Source organism: Echeneis naucrates, chromosome 19 (genome assembly GCF_900963305.1).
Source record: "Echeneis naucrates chromosome 19, fEcheNa1.1, whole genome shotgun sequence".
NCBI lineage: Eukaryota > Metazoa > Chordata > Actinopteri > Carangiformes > Echeneidae > Echeneis > Echeneis naucrates.
The window spans coordinates 11622271-11643177 of NC_042529.1; the positions used below are offsets into that span (position 1 = coordinate 11622271).

The 20907-nt window shown below is 41.9% G+C and overlaps 1 protein-coding gene and 1 non-coding gene across 6 annotated transcripts in view; both read left to right on the top strand.

The window, feature by feature from the left end:
• The window catches only part of rhbdf1b (rhomboid 5 homolog 1b (Drosophila)), a 32730-nt gene extending 17334 nt beyond the window's left edge, over nt 1-15396 (top strand). The window contains exons 2-19 of one of the 5 annotated variants that reach the window (XM_029527660.1): nt 1245-1386; nt 1521-1663; nt 7610-7718; nt 8409-8615; nt 9480-9602; nt 10160-10302; nt 10422-10676; nt 10763-10874; nt 10979-11053; nt 11280-11441; nt 11718-11818; nt 11970-12033; nt 12305-12399; nt 12783-12858; nt 13189-13289; nt 13386-13539; nt 13999-14222; nt 14306-15395. In XM_029527660.1, the coding sequence (XP_029383520.1) occupies nt 1273-1386; nt 1521-1663; nt 7610-7718; nt 8409-8615; nt 9480-9602; nt 10160-10302; nt 10422-10676; nt 10763-10874; nt 10979-11053; nt 11280-11441; nt 11718-11818; nt 11970-12033; nt 12305-12399; nt 12783-12858; nt 13189-13289; nt 13386-13539; nt 13999-14222; nt 14306-14501 (2454 nt within the window). In that variant the 5' untranslated portion in view covers nt 1245-1272 and the 3' untranslated portion in view covers nt 14502-15395. Of the gene's footprint in view, nt 1-1244; nt 1387-1520; nt 1664-4112; nt 4715-7609; nt 7839-8408; nt 8616-9479; nt 9603-10159; nt 10303-10421; nt 10677-10762; nt 10875-10978; nt 11054-11279; nt 11442-11717; nt 11819-11969; nt 12034-12304; nt 12400-12782; nt 12859-13188; nt 13290-13385; nt 13540-13998; nt 14223-14305 lie in introns of those variants that run through there. The other 4 variants (XM_029527659.1, XM_029527662.1, XM_029527661.1 and 1 more) reach the window with 4 other exon arrangements.
• Nucleotides 725-818, top strand: trnai-uau (transfer RNA isoleucine (anticodon UAU)). The gene is made up of 2 exons: nt 725-762; nt 783-818. It is a non-coding gene; the product is annotated as a tRNA-Ile (tRNA).
• Nucleotides 15397-20907: the final 5511 nt, after the last annotated feature.

Sequence of the window (20907 nt, forward strand, 5' to 3'; positions counted from 1 at the left end):
AATGGCAAAATTTGCCAGCCAATGTCTAAAAGCTTAATGGTGAGTGTCAGTCATAAACTGTGCCCCTAAAAATTGACATGTGATGTGGACTAAAAAATTTACATCCACGCTAAAAGAAATTTTAAGTGTTTAAGTGTTGTGTGTCTGTCAAGTCAGCTAGTCATCATGAGATGCTAAAATTGAGCTTCATGATAAGCTGAGTTGTGTGAGTTGAACCTCTTATTGTTTATCTTCTGAATTATTGGCATTTGGATTGTGAAGTAATGACAATAAGGTGGTATTATTTGACTTCAGTTTACAGGTAGCACATTTGTTTGGAATGAAATCGAAAGCTGTATTTCTTCCAGTCAAACGGCTCAGCAGGAAAAACCCTTTCACTCTTTAAATGCCTTTCTTTACCTCAAAACCCCACGAACCAATGAAAAAAACAGCATGAGTGGAGGCTGTGGCTTTCTTTTCTGTCAGTTTCTTCACTCTGACGATCTCTCACCGTCTGTTAGGTGACCACATCTTTGTTTTGTTTGTTGAAAAGTGTGTTTGAGAAGGATAGGGTCACACCCAGGAGCAAGTAATAGCCTCCTTTTAGTGTTGTGTATGTCTGTCTTCATGCCAGCATCTGCCTGAACAGTCTTACCTTTGAGGAGCCGAGCACCATCTTGTGGTGTTGAAGCTTGACTACACAGCTGACCTTCCACATCACTGCCTGGTTCGGTGCCTTACAGAGGCTCCAGTGGCGCAATCGGTCAGCGCGCGGTACTTATAAGACAGTATCCAGCAGGGTGATGCCGAGGTTGTGAGTTCGAGCCTCACCTGGAGCAGTGATGTTTTCACTGAAGCTGTGCTGCCGAAGAGGCACAGACAGGCTGCCGCTGCAGCAGAAATCAGTGAGGCTAAGCTTTCTGAATCACAGCAAGTGATGCACATTTTTTTCATTTGGTTTTACATTAAATTATGGCTCAGTCTTCTTACCCTGCAAAATCTATCATTGATTATTATTTAGATTTAGCGTATTTTCAGTGTGAGTTTATTGAACAAGTAAGATATTGTTCAAAACTAAATTCTTTTTCAACACCACTAATCTAAAATATAATTAATACACAGTCCAAATCAAATCTACCCATTATCACAGCTTATATAAACATTGGTCTGCAACATGAAGGGAATGGTAATTGATTATAATTATTTATGCATGCATTTTTGACTGTGGGACTTGCCCTACAAACCCATTTTGTCTGTTTGTCCAGCTGGCAGGCATAGACAGAGGCAACGATCATGGATGAGCTGGGCAGCAAGAGCAGCAGTCTGCAGAGGAAGAAGCCGCCATGGCTCAAACTGGACATCCCCACCATCCAGCTGACGCCGGATGACTCACCAACACACACTCAGGTAACAAGAGGACTCAAACTGTAAACTGTACACACTGAACTGCACATGTATGCAGCCAAGCACTGCAATTTTCTGCTTCATCCTCATCCGTTGTGTGTCTGTGTGTGTGTGTGTGCCTGTGTTTGGTGCTGCAGCCTGTGAAGCGCCTGCGCAGTGTCAGCATGCCGGGGGAAAATCCTCAGACCTACATCGCTGCCATGGAAATGTCAAACAACTACCTCAGACCTCCTCTGGAGAAACGGGAGAGACTTCCCTCCATCAAACAGTCTATCAAGAGGTTAGGGACGGACTCACACACACGTTCTTAAAAGGCTCTTTCCTCTCTGCTGATTTCATCCAGCTTCCAATTTCCTGACTTCTGCATGCCTTATATTCCCTGCATTTAGTCTCTAACAAAACTAATTTATCTCTTCTGATTTAACTCAAATGAATCTCACTTTTCTCTTCTCTCTTTCCAACTTTCTTTTTGCCCAATTCATCTGTATCTATGTTTCCCCACTGCCCTGTCCTCTCCTCTTCAGTCCGTTGTGCATTTTAAGTGAGAAAAGAGTGCGCTTCGAACGGGTCAACACAGTTCCCCCAAAGGGCCAGAGGAGCCCCAGAAGGGTGTCAACTGTTCGAAGGCGGTCCTGCATTCCCAAAATACTGACACGACGGCGTTCCTCTATACCCAAACAGATCATCAGGTACAGGAGAAAGGGAGGACAGAGGGAGGGAGTCTGATGTTTGAAACAAGGTGTTGTCATTGAATATGATCCACAGAAAGACACTGAAGTTAAATTTTATTTTAATATATACATCACCCTGCTTTAATGAAGAGGTCAAATGGGTCAAAAAGCAATATATGTATAGATTTTTTTATTATTTTTTTTTTTTAATTGTGAGAACCACACATTGTGAAATGAGAATATAAGCTCTTGCCATCTTTGCAGCTTATTTGTTCATTGACAGCATTGGGGGAGCTTTAAAGATCACTAGTCCAGTGTAGGGCTGACACATAAAGATAAACAACCATTCACCCCTACAGGCCATTTAGGGTCACTAATCAACCTAAGTGCATGTCTCTGGACTGTGGGTGGAGGTTGGAGTACCTGGAGGGATCCTAACCAGCATCAAACAGAAAGGCCCCGGGGTCGGGAATCAAACTCAGAGGCTTGTTGTTATGAGGTGATTGTTCTAACCACTGAATGAGAGTGTTCAGTGGACAAATTCTAATGACTTAAGCAAACAAAGGTGAAACAAAACACAGCTGGTGAACACAATGATGTATTTAGTGGTTTAAAAGTCACATAATCAATCTGAGGAGATGTTTGAGACCAAAATAGTTGAGAGGATTAGATTTTGACATAGAACCTATAGAACAAATATTTTCTGCTGTAGCTTTATAATTGCAAAACAGTGAACTATTCTCTGTAAAGTTCAAATTATGGAGTGTAAAAAGATGCAACGTGGTCTTTGCATTTACAGCTTGATCTCCCCACAGGTGGCCAGAAAAAAAATTGTTGGTACAAAAAAAGCAAACACTGTGCTGTCAGATATTTTCAGCACAATGAAGTAGAGCTCTGTTACAGCAAATAGAAGCAGTGGCTTATTTGTTGTCTCTCAAGAGGACAGACTCCTTTCTGCACAACAAGACAGAGAAAAGGTCTCGCTACTGAAACACAATGCAGGTTGAGGAATGTATTATGTGAGGTGAATTACACATCAAGGGCTGGTGATGAATAGAATTTTTTTTATTTGCCTTGCTGTTGGTAATGATTGAATGTTTGCGCCCATCTGCTCTTCGAGTCTCTTTGTGCCACGGCTGTTATGTTCATAAGTGATGTACTGTGATGTGTACTGCCACAGTTTGAGGCAGACTAAAATAAAATAATTACTCAGCCTCACACAGCATGTGGGCAGCAGCAAATTGGCCCCTCCTACAGTGTTAAATCGAATATAAACTTTTGAACACTGTACCGAAAGCAAAAACCGGGAGACTCTGTCCTCAAAGGAGAGTCAATGTCCTAACTTTATCACACAGAGGTTTACTAGAGAAAGAGAGACAGAACCCATTGATGTCTTTGAATGAATTACTAGGATTGAAGGGAAATTTGTGCATGATGTTGGAGGTTAGCTGAGGCATTTGATGGAGGTTATAAATATGGGATAGATCTTCTCCTATTCATACAAAGTCGTTGACTGTGTGTGATTTTCTATGTACTACTGGCCTGCAGGGTAACTGGGAGGACGCTGGAGTGTTTGTTGATTTGTAGGACAACAGAAAGACTTTGCACGGAGTCATTTTTCATGCTCAGCAGTCATTCATTTTGAAATTCTTAGTGTTGACACGGATTTCTACGCTGCAAAGCAAAGTGTGGTTCACACTATGGGGCTATGGCTTGTAGAAGCTAAAACTTTTTGGCACACTGCTCCATTATGCATGTGTGTGTGTGTCATGTTCAGACATGTCCAAGTGCCCTTCCTCTGTTGCTCCCGCCTCCTAATGTGTATGATGTTCTATCTGTCTCCTCTCCCTCCTTCTAATCTCCCATTTCCTGTGGACTGCTGGTATTTTAGAGGGAGAACTGGTGTTTACACTCATTCCTGCAAAACAAGGCAGAAGGAAAGAGAGAGAGAGAAAGACAGAGAGTGGGACTGGGAGAGAGGGACTCATTGATGGGAATTGTTGGGACTCTGGTTGGGGCTGAGGCGGGGAGGGGGGGTTTCAGTTTGACAAGTACCAGAGCTGCTGTCTTCTTTGCCCAGTGGGTCACATCCTTTTATGCAATCCCTTGAGGATGGATACCGGGAGGCCTGCCAGACACTGACAGATTCACACACACGTTAACAGTCATGTGGAAACTTCTCTTGTGTGCTCAGGACACAAGGTCAGAAAATGTGAGATCCTCATTCTCATTCTGTGCTAAATGATTCGGTCCAGCTGGTGACAGTCCCTTTTTGGATCTCTTTACGTCGGGACATTCAGGACCGTCTGACCAAGGATATGAATGCTAGGGCTCCTCTAACCTTTGATTAACCAGCTGCTCAACTGAGCAGGATCGGGATGAAGACAGGGTCTGCACATGTGATCATCCTCTTTTTGCATAACAGGGACTCTTACAAGATACTACTGGCCTGGATGAGAGGAAATCCCCTTATGGAACATTGTATGTGTGATCTGAGGAGGATCAGTGTGTGTTCAGCAGATCAGGGTTTAATACGGGTCAGGGGCTATTCGGGGACAGGATGTTAGTGATTTTTGTAATGGAGGCGCCACAGCTCAAGAATCCCATTCCCCCTCAGGTATGGCCCACACCCTTAACCCCTCCTGGAGCTCTCTGGACAGGTGAGTGTGCTGATCAGGAATGCTGATCTGAGTCAACACGTGACTGTAAATGGAATAACTTGTTGAAGTGTTTTATCTCCAAGGTTTTCCAAGAATAAAGTATAGAATTTAGCTGAGATTAAGAGTTTGTGGAGCTTTTAATCATGAATCTTTGGTTTTACTCAGGTTTTTCATACCACTCATGCTGATATATGATAAGTTAAATTTACAAAATACAGCATGGACATGGTTATCAAAGATTAGCATATTTGTGTGATAATTTTAAAGTTGTCTATTGGTGCATTTTATTGTGGCTGGCCAAGCTGGCTTTTCTTTGTGCTAAGGTAAGCTAAATGGCTGCTCACTTTGTTTAAGAGACAGATATGAGTGGTTAACAATTCATTTCCAACAGTTGTTAAACTTATATGTAAATATAATATATAAGTTACTTATAAGTAAAAGTTCAAAATGAAGTTTAAAGCTGAAGGTAAAAAAATACTGAAATGGTTCTGCTTTTTACAAAAATAAAGTCAGATATTAAAGAAAAACCTTTTTTACAGCAGAATGATTTTGTGAGTGCTGAAATTTGCAAATTCTATTTTATATTTCCTTTAGCTATAGTCTAACCAAAATAGCTTTACGGGGTTTTTAATATGGTTGACAGTGTACTCAATAAATTTGTATAACAACAATAATAATAAAAATACCTTGAAACCATAAAATAGCTATATGAGTGAAGTGGAGTAAAAAGTAAAAAGTACAATATTTGTCTTGAAGAGGCAAAAAAAAAGAAAAAACAGCTCTGGTACTCCTGTTATAATTATAACGATTGATGTCGTAGATGGAGTGATCCCTGAGCACGAGTTTAGACATTCTAAGGCCAAAGTTATGACTATAATGATCATGGTAATTTTTTCATTGTGTGAACAGCAACAAAAGAACATCTCTCTCACAAAACATTAGTGAGTTCAGTTAAAAATAACAAAAAAGTGTTGCTCTGTCAGGGTTAGGGTTAGGGTTAGGGTTAATTGCTCTATCAGCCTAAGCACATAGATCTAAACTGGCAGCGGTAACGGCTATTATCCAGTCATGCTTATTTTTTCTGTTCGTCCTGTCTCAGCTTGTAATTACAGCATAGTTGCTTGCTGCTATTTACTTACCTGGAAGATATGGAGGCAATTTATGTGGTTCAACAGCACTTTTTTTCTTTGATGTGTGATGGATTTGCACTGTCATCAAGCAGTCTTGCATGTTTTATTGAGGGTTTGTGTGGGCGACTGTGACATGCGTGCTTGTTGCTGCACATGCCGACAGACAGTTATCTAAACAAACACATACAAACCGACATCATCTAGCCTGAAACTGGCCTGTATCCAAAATGTGGCCACATTATGTTTTATCATCAGCAAAATCTTGACTTTATTTTCATTTCTTGTTTCAACCTCTCTAACTATTTGTATACAGCCTCCCTCCTCCTTTCTGTTTGCTTCTCCTCCTCTCCTGCTCAAAAAGACTCAGTTTCACCGCTGCCTGTCTCTGCTTTCCCAGACCTGTATCTTCATTCTAAGACATTCCTCTCTGGAAGGACAACAATCAGGTCCGCACCGACCCTTCCCAGCCCCGGCGCAGCCTTAAAAGGCTTCCCCAGCTGGTGTCTTTCTCCATGATGAGGGCTGAGTGTTTATTACTGAGTGTTCTGCTCTCCAAACAGTTTCCTCAGCCTGCCCTGTCCTGATCAGTTAACACACAGCCTGGCATGCTGGCCCTGTTAATGGAAAAAAAAAACAACAAAAGGACCAGGATGCATGCACTGAATGGATGTTACCAAACAAAAAGATGTTTTTCATCCAGGCTCTGTAAAATGAGCCCCACAATCAAACATGCATACGTATGTTGAGAAAGAAGAAGAGAGTTCAATACTAGAAGGGAGTTAAATTTATGAGGATATCTTTAAGGGTGACATACTGCACCAGAGACCATGTCTGTAATCAGCTGGAGTATATCTGTATGGATCTTGACATCTTGATCTTTCATCATCACATCATTTATTTTCATCCAAAGAGCTGATTTGTAGCATTGAAACAAAATGTAGTGCATCAGTTTTTTTCATCCTATATGCCTTCTTTACTTTTAATGTGAAACTCAAATTCAAACTGATCAAAGTTTTTTTTCTTGTAATACTAAAATGTGTATTTTTGGCTTTCCACAGTTAAACTCTTTTTAGATATATGGTTCTCTTCATCAGTTCACCCAATTTACTGGCCAACTCACCCCCAACAACCAGCTGCAGTGAATCAGCCAGTACATTTCAATCCATCAATCAAAGAGTAGCAAACTTGTATGTGCAAAAATAGAAATGTATGAAATTGACAATGAGTAAGGAAGTTTAATTTTTCCTTTTTTTGGCCAGTTGTCATGCCAGTTATGCCGATGATTTAGCAGAATTCGCTTATTACTCAATAACTGGAACTAGCAGAGGTGGTGTTTGACAAAAAAATTACACATATACTTTAATTTGTACTTCAATGGGTAGAGAATAAATTGTAAATTGTCTTCTTAAAGTTTAAGTGCCCATTACCACTCCTACTCCTGATGTTGCATCAATGAGATGTCAAAGAACACAGAAAAAACTGACAACCCTGTTGTCCCACCAAATAAAGAGACTAAATAAGCTAAAATGATTTTGATATGGATGTCCCTCAGTGAAAGTGTTTGTAGTAACTAGTAGTATTAAGGATTTTATTAAGTAAGATAGACACACAGACACAGTATTTGTCAAAATATAATTTTACATTTTAATTATTGTTTACCTGTTGATTGATTTCTGCACAGATGAGTATAATTTCTCATGTCCTAAATCAAACACACGTCACAGCCATATCAAACTATTCTGACCACAGTCCTTTCTCCTTGCAGAGGCACGGCTGACTGGTTCGGGGTTAGCAAGGACAGCGACAGCACACAGCGATGGAGGAGGAAGAGCCTGCAGCACTGCAGCCATCTGTATGGGGGCCTGAAGGCTCAGGTGATGAGGGAAATGGAGCTCCACAGCCAGGACAACCTCTCCTTGGCCAGCACTGAGACCCCTCCTCCCCTCTACCTCCCACCCCACCACCCCAGTCACCACCACTATGGCATGCAGAGGGTAGGCCGGTGCCTGGGGCATGTTGCAGGGATCAAGGAACAAATGGGACAATTATTTACTTTTTCTTCCTTCACTTATCACATCACATCCTCCACCCTTTCTCTTCCCCTCTGGTGCTTGCTTTACTCCTTTGCATGGGCATCTTTCCTGAGGTTCAACTGATGGGTTTTTAAGGCTAAAGGAGCCGATTTTTTTTTTAATATTTCATTTCAACAGTCCGCTGAACCTTCACTGCATAAGTATTGGTGCCATAAAAATTGTGGCTGATGATATTACAGTTTACACACAAGGATGTTTTAATTACACCTCTGAGAGGACAAATCTCTGTTTCTACTGCAAATCATTTAATTAGTGAACACTAATGTTTGTTTCTTGGTCTTGAAAATTACACTGTAACAGTAGTAAGATATAAATATGCTGTCATCAAAACCTACTGAAAAAGGACTTCAGTTTTTTGAGAAAGAAATACAAGTGTGTGCTTGCTTTTTACAATTCTTTCGCTGTATGTTTACTGCCGTGCGTGGCGAGTATGTAAAAGCACTGCGTGTGTTTGTGTGTCCGCTTGTGCAGATCGTAGACCCGTTGGCTCGGGGCCGTGCCTTCCGCATGGTAGAAGAGGTAGACGGCCTCAGTGTCCCGCAAACTCCCATCACACCTGGCACAGCCTCCCTCTGCTCCTTTTCAAGCTCCCGCTCTGCACTCAACCGGTTGCCACGACGACGCAAGCGGGAGTCCGTTGCTGTCATGAGTCTCAAGGCTGCAGCAGCACTTATGAAGGTGTTTTTGTTTTGTTTTTTTTTTTACTTTTACAAGAATTATATTCTTGAACTCCAAGTAGTTTGTGCTTTGCTATATATGTGCTTCAGGCTCCTCTCAATTGCTGCCAAGACACAGTTTTCATGAAATTGACTGGTACACACAACGCAAATACATAGCAGTTGATCATATCTTTTATTTAATTTATAGCTGTTTTCCTTGAAAAGGAGATTAAGTTCAGGATAGACGAACAAACACTTTACATCTTTAATTAAACCCTACTCTATAGTGTATCCTCTTTTTCCTTACACACACATAAAGCTTACTGTCCATCATCTTATTAAGTCATTCTTAGAAAACTGCCTGTTATGTTGTGGTGTGTCCCTGTTTCCTACACATATGGACGGGTGGGATTTATTTCTTTGAGTTCATCTGTGCATTTGCATTTTGGTCTGTTAATGGATGCATATGCAGGCATGTTATGTAAAACATGAGATAAACTATCATGTTGTGGATTAAACTCTGTATATCATTCAGTAGTGGTGTCTATTGAGCAAAGCAGATGGTCCATGATAATACACAGTAAATGCTCAGATATTTGCTTGATTGCTGTCAAAATATGAAATAGAGAGGTAATACAGTGACACACATAGGTCACTGTATTAGGAAAGTGGCACACACTGCTGGTGATGCCTCCAGATAAATTGTCAGTATACTTGGTATATGGAGTCGTACATAAACTCCTTTGGTGACAGTAGTAAAAACCCTGTATAAATTATTTCACAGCGATATTCTCGTGTTGAAACACCACATATTTCACCATTGCCACGTTTTAATGCAAAAAACGTCATCAGGTGATGACCTTTGTGTTTGTCTGTCTATCAGGGCCGGACGTTGGGCGATAGCACCACAGGAGGACATCGTAAACGAAGTTTCATGCCTCCTAGTTTCTTTGATGATGACACTGTGGACTTTCCTGATGAGCTGGACACTTCCTTCTTCACTAGAGTGAGAAGTGGACACACTTCCGTACACTGCCAGTCTCATATATCATTTCTCTCCACCTGAATCAACAATATCAGTCAATAAAAGTATCTTCACTTTTGCTGAAAGCATTCAATAAGCATGTGGTCTAATGGTCCTACTGCCTGGGTGAAAATGTTGTGGAGACAAGCTCTAATAGTGGTAGTTAATTTAGGTGAAGAAGATTTTAAAACCAGTGGTGCTAACAAATGAGCCATAAATGTCATTGAATTAAATCTGGCATCACACCATTGATGACTGAACAATCTCTTACATTGATCTACATCTATATATATCATAGATATTTTCTATTTTTATGTTATCATATATTTTTATTTTATTTCTTTACATTTGAGTTTCAGAGCCATTTCATGTGCTCAAGACAAAACTAAGTAAAAGAAATTGATCAAAGCTTTGAACATATATTAGGTGCAGTAGTTTCATGTATTTTCTCTGCCATACCTTTGTGCCCCTTTTTCAAATGGAATATGATATATTGTTCGACCTTGAATTCCTACTTAGTTTAGCTGTTGTCTTTGTAGGACGGCTTTCAGGACGAGGTGTCCAGCTACGCTGATGACGTTTTTGAAACACCATCGGAGGCTGCTCTCAAGCAGCTGGATGAGAGCGAGCTCACAGGAAGTGCCCTGGATAGGAATGAACTGGAGAGGAGTCACCTCATGTTGTGGGTTCTTAATTTGCACAATCAGTCAAACACAAACAATCGCACTGAAGAAACAACCCTCTGTCATGATACGATGCAGTGGCTGAGAAATTCTACATCCAATGCTCCTCTCAATCTAGGCCTTTAGAGCGAGGGTGGCGGAAGGCAAAAGATGGCTGTCTGGTCCAACCCAAGGTTCGTCTGAAACAGGAAGTGGTGAGTGTCAACAACCATCAGCAGCGGGGTCAAAGGATTGTGGTTCCCGTTAAGAAGCTGTTTGCCCGCGAGAAGAGGCCGTATGGGCTCGGCATGGTCGGTCGTCTCACAAACCGGTCGTACCGCAAGCGCATTGACAGCTATGTCAAGAGACAGATTGAGGACATGGACGATCACAGGTAGAGTATTGTCCTCTAATGTGAAATGAAAATTAGTATTTTCATCAGGTAAATGCATCCAGATGTGGTTTTCCTCTTTTTCTCAGGCCTTTCTTTACCTACTGGATCACATTTGTCCATTTACTCATCACCATTCTCGCTGTGACTATCTACGGCATCGCCCCAGTGGGATTTACACAACATGAAACTGTTGATTCTGTAAGTAAAATGTTACACTGTTTATAATTTTGTGTAAGTTTGGCTCTTTTTGTGAATTTCTGTTGAATTTCTTCTGGAAATGTAATACATGTACCTGTTTTTAGGTGCTGAGGAACAAAGGAGTTTATGAAAATGTTAAGTTTGTGCAACAACAAAACTTCTGGGTGGGTCCAAGCTCAGTAAGTATCTTTTCTATTTACTCAGCAAGTATGGTGGTTAAAATCGGAAAGCACCAGTGTAGCAATCTATATTTATTTTAGTGAGCCAAACAAATTACAGCCACAGAGTTATAGAGCTGATCTGACAGGGCTGTGACGGTACTTGAGATGAAAACATGGTGCAAACTGCTGGTTTAGATCCACAACCTCACCAAACTGTAACGTGTCCCCCACTGTCCTCCTGTAGCAGGCACTGATCCACCTGGGAGCCAAGTTTTCCCCCTGCATGCGTCAAGACGAAGAGATCCAGAAACTGATCCAGGAGAAGCGGGCACGTGAGAGAGAGTCGGGCTGCTGCGTGAGGAACGATCGCTCCGGCTGCCTGCAGACATCACAAGAGGAGTGTTCGGTCAGTGACACCACAATTTTTGGTGGTCAGACCACTGACATGGCTTATTGTTTCAGCCATGTCTGCCACGAAGCAGGTTCATTTTCCATCAGCTTACAATACAACATCAGATGAACCCCTTTTGTAAACACTCAAAAACTACTTATCAAAAGATATACTTACAGTACAGCAGAAAGGAAAGCCACAGGAAGCATCAACGGCTCTTATTGAAACAGTTAGTCGACCCACATGATTAAAAGCAACTGGTGAGATTCTTCTGTTCATCTTCTTCTGCAGAGTACCCTGGCAGTGTGGGTGAAGTGGCCTCAGCACCCCAGTGCGCCATATTTGAATGGTAAATTACGTCAGCATGGCTCAGTGTGCCACCAGGACCCCAGGTAACAGAACAACGCTCTCTGCGGCATGATTAGCATCCCTTTGATTTAGCAGCATTTTGGTATCATAGTTGTGAGGATGGACATTGTGCACTGTGTTATGGAGTCAGACAGAAATAGTTGTTCTTTATTTAAACCTGATTGTGGTTTGCAGCATTTGTCTGGAGCCAGCCTCAGTCTCACCACACGAGTGGCCTGATGACATCACCAAGTGGCCAGTGAGTACAATAACATTTATTTTATTAGATACTCTGAGGTTACTGAGGAGTAGCAATTTCACATTCACTTGGGGAAAAGATCTCTGTAGGATAATATGTTGATGGAATGAAGGGGAGGCTTGAAAAGCTGTCGTCAAAGGAGAATATCCTGATCCTGGATTTGCCATCATTATATTTGAATGAAAAGAAACGAATAATTGTACTGCAGGTGAAGCTCAGTCAGATTTGATTTCCAAAGTCTGAGAAGTAAGCTAAATATCTCCTGTTGTAGATTTGCACAAGGTTCAACTCTGGGTATCACACCAACCTACCCCACATAGACTGCACCATCACAGGCCGGCCCTGCTGCATTGGAACCAAAGGACGGTGAGAAGCGACGTCACTGAACACCGCAGGGGCCGGGGCAAGGGGGTTTGACTTGCCAGTGTGGCTCAACCACAACTGCTGTGTATTCATTCTTTGTAATGTCAGATAAGAAACGCATTTGGTACTGATTCTTCTCACTGAAACTGTCACTAAGACGAAGACGACTCAAATAGGTTTTGGGTCAGGTTTAACAGCTCCTGAAGGCAACACCAGCCATCACTAAATAAAGATAGAAACCCTTATGTATATTATACTTTTAAAATTATGAATTTATGAATTTATGAAATTATGAATTTTTATTCATTTTATTTTATTATTTTATTTTTATCTGATTATGCTGTGGGGTTTTGCTGATCAAGCTAATGATCTATGTCTTGTTGCAGATGTGAGATCACTTCCAGAGAATATTGTGACTTCATGCACGGCTACTTCCATGAGGAGGCCACCCTCTGCTCACAGGTCGAACAAGCCAAGGGCACCACAGTTTTTCCTTTATAAATCCTGCCGCTTTTCATTCTGCAGATCTATACATTTGTTGCTCTTTAAAATAGTTAACGGCTTTCATCACCTCAGTTAGTTTTGAGAGGATCGCTGTAAAGCGTAGATAACTAAACTTGGCTGCTGAATGTGAGGTTTGAACTCATGACCTGCAGGTTATTTGGTGATAAATACTATTTGAATAACTGTGCCATGGGAGCCTGTACAAAGCTGTGAATTGAAGTTTGGAATGAATTCAGCTGTGGCAGCTGATCTACAGCCCTGACCGTTTCTACTATCTCGCTCCACCAGGTGGCTTGTATGGATGATGTGTGTGGTTTGCTGCCATTTCTCAACCCAGAGATCCCAGACCAATTCTCCAGACTCTGGCTGTCACTCTTTCTTCATGCTGGGTGACTGAACGTCCTTGTTTTGTTTTTTTTTCTAAATCCATTCTTTGATTGATAGTTTGATCAGCATTAATACTGTCTGGCTGCCTGTGTGTTCAGGATCCTGCATTGCCTGGTGTCGGTGTTCTTCCAGATGACGGTGCTTAGGGACATCGAGAAGCTGGCTGGCTGGCTGAGAGTCTCTATCATCTACATGCTGAGTGGCATCACGGGCAATTTGGCCTCAGCCATCTTCCTGCCATACAAAGCTGAGGTACAGCGTCGCCCCCACAAGTCCAAAGTGTTGTGGAATGTTATGGAATAAATTATCATAGAATAAAATGTGCAGATCATAAAAATACACGAGCAGTTTGTATATTAAGTTCATAAATGTATGTATGTATGTTTAAGTTATTTTCAGTGTTGCCATTTAGATCTGAATTTATGTCAAACTTCTTCTGCTTACTTTCAGCTCCTTTAAGAATTATTTTTCTATACATGTGTTTAAAGTCTCATAAAGGTCGATGGTTTCCATCTGCTGCACAGGAAAAATGATTAAATTATGTACAACAGGGGACTTGACTCGAACCACTGAGCTCAATTAATGCCCCTCTCAGGACTTTCTCATGTCCTTTGGATGGATTTAGCTACATTAGACAGACTGTGTTTAGTCGAATTTCAAACATGTCTGTGTTCCTGCATTTACCTTTTCATCTGATTCCCCCGCTCCCAGGTGGGCCCTGCAGGCAGCCAGTTTGGGATCCTGGCGTGTCTCTTTGTGGAGCTGTTTCAGAGCTGGCAGATCCTTGAGCGGCCATGGCGGGCGTTTGCCAAGTTGCTGGCCATCTCAGTCTTCTTCTTCTCCTTTGGCCTGCTTCCATGGATTGACAACTTCGCCCACATCTGTGGATTCATTTCAGGATTCTTCCTTTCCTTTGCCTTCCTGCCGTACATCAGGTAGGTGAAAAACTCATTATCTGTGTCAGTAATTATCTACATATTTGAGTTGCTTTGATTAATGCTTGGTGTCCTCTCTTTAGTTTTGGGCGGTCAGATATGTACCGTAAGCGGATCCAGATCTGCGTCTTCCTGCTGGTCTTCCTGGGCATGTTCTCTGCCCTTGCTGTTCTCTTCTACGTCTACCCCGTGAAGTGTGAGTGGTGTGAGTACCTCACCTGTATCCCCATCACTGACAAATTCTGTGAGAAGTACGACCTGAACGCGCACCTCCTTTGACCGTCAGTCTTTGAAAGGTCAGCTGGTCTGTCTCCGGAATCGCACTCACGTTGGACTGGTTACAACATTTTTGAGCTCTGGATGTTGATGCAGCTGATTTAAGCACATTTATTCGCAGTTCACGTTGTTATTGAGCAGGAACCTTTCTCCTGGAAGAACAAGCTACATTTAAGGACCTGATGTGGACCTTTGAATTTCATACATACCGTACTGTTACATGAGACCCATGAAGTCTGTGCATGAGAACCTTCTGGGCTCTGACCAAAAATATTCCCACACATGGGTACAAAACTTGACTGAAAATAACTAACAAGTGATTAATGTGTGACTGATCTCTAGCTGGACTAATCAGTGACCAAGTCACACTGGAGAAGAGTTACAAAGGCGACTGTTTGCTGCCAAATGAGTTACCTCTCTTCTTCCCTGACTCAACGGCTTCCCTCAGTGGCCAAAATGAAGTATTACAACCAGGCAGGGCTGCAGTGAACAAGCTGAGGATTTTTATTTTGTCCATTTATAGGGTGTTCTTCGAGTTAAATCTCACCGACAAATGAGACGCTAAAATGCTTCAATGTGCCTTACAGACACACAACCGCACACAAAGACACCCAAATGCACATCATCCTCTTTGTGCCATGTATCAGTTTGTGTCAGTAGTTTCTGGCATTGTTGATCATGTCCTTTAACGTCTGGAGAAACTGTATTTCACAATCTAACTAAACAACGTAAACTATGTTTTTACGCAGCCTTTAATCCACTTCTGTCAATGGTGGATTTTCTTTCACATTCACTCCGTGTTTCCAGTAGAGGACACAGTTGTACAATAATCCGCTGCGTTGTAAGTCACTGTCATGGAGGTGAATTTTTGCCTTTTTTTTTTTTTTATTGATATTCATAGTGGTTGCGTTTTAGCTACCTAACATTAAACACAACAAGACACTGTGTTTGGCTCTTTTTGTATGTGCATGTGTGTTTCCTATAGAGGAGAAGGTAAACTACACAGTTCCAGGTGAGACTTGAACACACAAAGTCAGGATCACAGTGTATTAGTGCTGATCCATCACACCACAGGACTCTGTGAACCGCAGGCTGCAAAGAAATTTACCATTTCTGTCTCCATGTCAGTTAAGTACAGCATTTAACTCTTTCCACTTACCTCCATCTTGTGGACTTATAGAAGAATTGTCTCAAGAAAAATGTTTTTACAGGATTGATTGAATGAAGATGGTTGTGTTGTGCCTTTAAAGTAACAATTCCTTTTTTCATAAAGTTCTGTGTCGCCAGAATGACTCGCAGATGGATCAACAGTATTACAAGTGTGAAAGTGAGATTAATAGTTCCACAGTAACAGAGACAAAGATAGTCAGATGGACTTTGGATCCCTTTTCTTAAATAGATATTTATTCAAATAATAATAAAAAAAGACAACAAAGCACTGTTTATTCTAACAGAGGAATGACATTTGAATCATTTGAAACCATTATTCAGTCATCTGAAAATAATATCTGAAGACATAATTTACTCACAGTCTTTTAAAGACTGAATATAAGGCTGATGCTGTTGAGTCTTTCAAGCCTTTAAAAAAACACACAATGTTAGTGCGCTGGTGGCGCAAGAGGAAGACAACACCAGATGTCAAAGGTTATACCACAAACGTTTTAAACCTTTGCCTGATTTCGCCTGATTAGGTCTCCTCTCTTGACTCTGTCTGTGTGAACTGGCTGGGAGTTCCTCATTCTATTGTTCTATTTCGTTATTTTCAGTGTAAATACTCCTCTCTGAGTTTGGTGACCTTTGTAGGCTCCCACCGTGTCTCCACCCAAATTAAACATGACAACAGATCTATTTGGCCAAAGTCATTGGCCTCTTTTCCAGGAATCTTGAAATCTCTCACTCACTGTTTACATGTTAACAATAACAGGCTCCGCGGTACTTATGAGACAGTACCCTGCAGAGTGATGCCGAGGTTGTGAGTTGGAGCCTCACCTGGAGCAGCCGGCTTTTGTGCGGTTGCTTTGAGGAGAATAAAAAACTGGCTGACTCATCACAACACACTGATTAATCAAACTGCTTGTCGTGTGGATTTTACCACAGGCCATTACCTTCACTCAGCAGCTTCCTCTTTTTAAAATAAAGGTATTTGTGTGAGACAAACCACTGCTGATGGTCACCTTCAAACTACAACAAAATTTACGTTCTGCATTATCAAAATACATAGTTTAATTACTAAGAACCACACACTGCAAAGGGGTATTTTCTCTCTCTTTTTTTAAGACACCAAGAGTAGAATTTTGCTTCTCTATCACTTTTAATGTTTTTTTCGTCGAATTTGTGAACATTACCAGCCCAAATCATGAAGCCAATCATTTTTGGGGGGTTTGGGTTAAAGTACCCACAGACTGCTGAAGAAGAAATCCTCACAAACCCTTGTGTTTCTTCCTAGCCCTTAACCAGAACTCACCAAAGAGCCAGTTTGATTTTCGATCTGAACCGAGCCGCTCTCTGACAGTCCTCCTGCATGGCTGAACAAGCCACCCTGAGTCTGTGGCAGAAATGAAGACTTTGTCGTTGCGTTGGGAATGTCCACTAGATGGCAACCCAAGACCTATTCCTGTTCAAGACTACACCATGACTGCTGCCCAGGATGCAAAGCTTGAATGAGAACAACCTTGTGTTATAGTTTGGGATTCATATGTTATTCATTCAAAAGGAAGGGGTTTATTAGCATGCAGAACTCTTATTGGTGCCCCCGATGCTCCCTGTGTTTTCTTTTGTTCACTCTTGCTGCCCTACCCTTCTCTCTACCCTTTGAGAAGAAACACAGACACACTCTTGACATGTGCGTGCGCACACGCAGACACACGCACACTCACATATAAACACGTGCAATCATGTAATTGCCCCGGCATTCGTTAATTCTTGTCTGTAATTGAGTCTAAATAAGTGCGTGCTTATGTTGAAGAGGACTTCTGAGAGGCAGAACAGCACAAACACAGACAGCTCTGGTCTGCATACTAAATATAAAAATGCTAAGTTACTTTATTAATGCTGTAATAAGTTCATTTTGGTGTTGTGATAATCTATTGGGCAATTATCAGAGTCTATACTAAACACACAAATAAAATGGGCTAAAATACACGTATAACTCTGGTCTCTCACTAATTTACACTGGCTGTGTAAGTTTGTTTAATGTTAAGCCTTACTGAAAGGTCACACGTGAAAATGTGCCGGCACGCCCATGAAGAAAAACTGAACAGGTATATTCGCTTTATTGCCTTACAGCAGTGGGTCCTTTTGTCCTCCACACAGACAGAAAGAGAGCAGCAGCGAAGGAGACCTTTACTTTGGCTTAGTTTTATTGATTGCCAAACAATATGATGGCTTTGGTCATCAAGTCATCTGAGAGCACTAAAGCATCTTTCTGTAGTGACCATGAAGTTGTGCTCAAAGCCGCGAAGTTCGTACAAAAGAGTTTTTATTTTTATATTTCTCCCTCTGTGCAAATGAAACAAATATAATGTGTGTCTGCGCATCCATTACTCAGAAGGTTTATTAGCACAATATTAAGATTCTTTTGGACTTGTTTCAGGTTTCCAGTGACGTGAAAATATCATTTCAACCCTTGATCAACTCCTGAAGAGTTAAGATGTCAGTTGAAGGAGCATTAAAATGAGCTTCAAAGCTCCGTGGAGCTGTGGGGAAGTTCGCTCAGGTGATACTTTGAACCTTTTCAAATTGTGACATTGTTTGAGACATTGTTAGATACATCGGCATTATTAGCATAATTATTATTTTTATTATGATGATACCACGGTATGAGCTGGTCTGTACAGTACTGTGTGAGCTAATAGTCCCCGTCCTCTTTATAGTTGCTAAAAATCTGGTGAGGCAGCTGATAGTGATGAATTAATGACCCTGCCAACAAATCCTGAAAAATCATCTCTGGCTGCACCCAAAGCCCCCCCTCCCTCCCCCCTCCCCTGTAGACTCCTCACCCCCCCAATCCACACACTTCTCCCTTCTCCTTTCTAACTCCATCCAACCTCTTCCTGCTCCTTGTCCATTTCATGCCTCTGCATCTCGACCACTTGTCCATTTGGGTTTTCCAACCCCCACTACTCACATCATCTCTCCATCACGGCTCCTATAGAGATGGTAATGTCACATGAAGAGGATGGTGCACACGAGCCTGATCAGCCTCAAATGAGGAATTTGAGGACACCCCACCCCCCTCCTGCTTCTCATCCTCAGCTCATCTGGATGGTTGTTGTTGTTTGCGTTTATTTATTTCTTTATGGACCTCTGGTTTCCTACATCAGTGGAAGGTATTTCAACAATGGACACATTTAGACAGAAAGACAGACAGACAGATAGATATATAGACAGATAGATGGATGGATGGATGGATGGATGTTAGCTGCAGTTGTGCCTGCCTAGAAAGGCGACCCTGAAATGAGACCCTGACAGCTGGCCAACAGGTGGCCACTGACAGACCCCTCTCTCTTCATTGTGCCTGGAACAACCAACACACACACACACACACACACACACATAAATACACACAGCCTTCAGTCTCAGCACCCAGCCCATCAGGTGAAGGAGGCCAACTAAGCGGTGAAGGAGCGGCTGTGTGTGAGAGTGATGGGGGAGGGGACAGGCAGGCCTAGCACACACCTGTCTGATGATCCCACCTATGGCAGAGTTGATGGAGAGTAATGTTATCGCCCCCTCCCCCCCCCCCACACACCACATGATCCTGTACACCACCTGGACTGACAGTGAAAAACCTCCTCCTGCCTGTGTGTGTCTGTGTGTTTTCGTTAAAGTCTTTAAGTCTGATTACACAATTTAGAAATTGCTGCCATTCAGTTTCTTTTTTTATTTTTATTTTTTTCAAATGCGGGTTCTGATTTTATTGTCTTGAGACCACATCATTTTTCAGTTCAGTACTTACAGAGTCTGTGTTGATGCGCACTTCCTCTAAAATGTAGCCACATGAACAAAGCCCCATTTGGGTTCTCATTGAAAAACTCAGGGACGCTAACAGCTGTGCAGCAAAGTTAACCAGACGTTTATTTGTCAAAGTCAGTCTAAAGTCTTCTTCCTTGTGAAGCTCCAAAATATAATTCTTAAATGCAATTCAGTTAAAAGATTAAGCTCAGCTTTCCATCTGCTTAATCCACCAGATCCACCTGATTTAGATTTTCTACAGAGGTCAGTAAATCTCCTTCTCACTGATGCTTTTTACTGGCTCCTTGCCGACCACATCATGTCATTTTTACAGTTTCATGGTTTTTTTTCTATCACGAAGATATAAACTCGCGCACAAATTCATCTCATTTTCTATTCTTGTTATTAAGATAGAGGCTCTCTGCTTAAGTTAATCTTAATACTCTACTAGTGTATGCCACAAACTGGAACCTGCCACTTTAACCATAACCAGTGGTCACCTCAGTGGTCATAATGTTATCGGTGTAAAAGCCCCATTTGATGTTTGCATGACTTGTGTTTGTGTTTGGATTTGCTCCCACCTTAACTGCACAAGACTCCCATTATGTACAGCGAGAGGAACTACTGAGCGTCTCTTCCTCCCAGCACACAAGCGGTTCGAACCAAAAACAAGACACCGAATTGTGAAATCCAGACATCTTCAACAGAAGTCGTGTTGACAGGACGTCTGGTACTGTGACGTGCTGTATGTATTGTATCATACCATATGCGTTCCCAGCATCACATCCTGCCCCTCCCCTACAAACACACACACACACCCATATCTGCCACACATCCTGTCATCTCCAGAGGACAATCCCACTCTTCCTTACCATGTGCCCTCCAGCCGTCCTGAAGACCTACTCTTATCCTCCACTCATTGGCTCCCAGTCACTAATTACATGCACGTGCACACACACACACACACACACACACACGCACCTCATTAACGATCACTCTAACAATACTCTCTCACTGAATGCCCTCTCAGAGTCTCTCAGATGGTTAGTAATTCTCTCTTTCTTTCTTGCACTCCATGTATGTAAGTATATGCAAACACCCCCCCCCCCCCCCCCCACCCTCCCTCTCTCCAGTGTGGGTTACCTCCCACTGGATTCATTTTCATGGAACTGTTATCTGATATTCACACAGCACACATGGAGAGAGGAAGCAGAAGAGGAGAGAACGTCGAACAAACCAAAAAAACAAGTGCAAAAAAAGGTGAGGAAGGAAAAGAAAAAATGAAGAAGAAAGTTAAAGTGAGTGATGCACTGTCCATGAAAGTGAGATGTACAGCAGGTGCGCCTCAGGGTTCAGTGTTAGGGCTCGTAGCATTTGGGATTGGCTCCAGCACCCCCCATGACCCGGTTGAAGATGAACGAATATATTTTTACAATCCAACCTTCAAGACAATGTA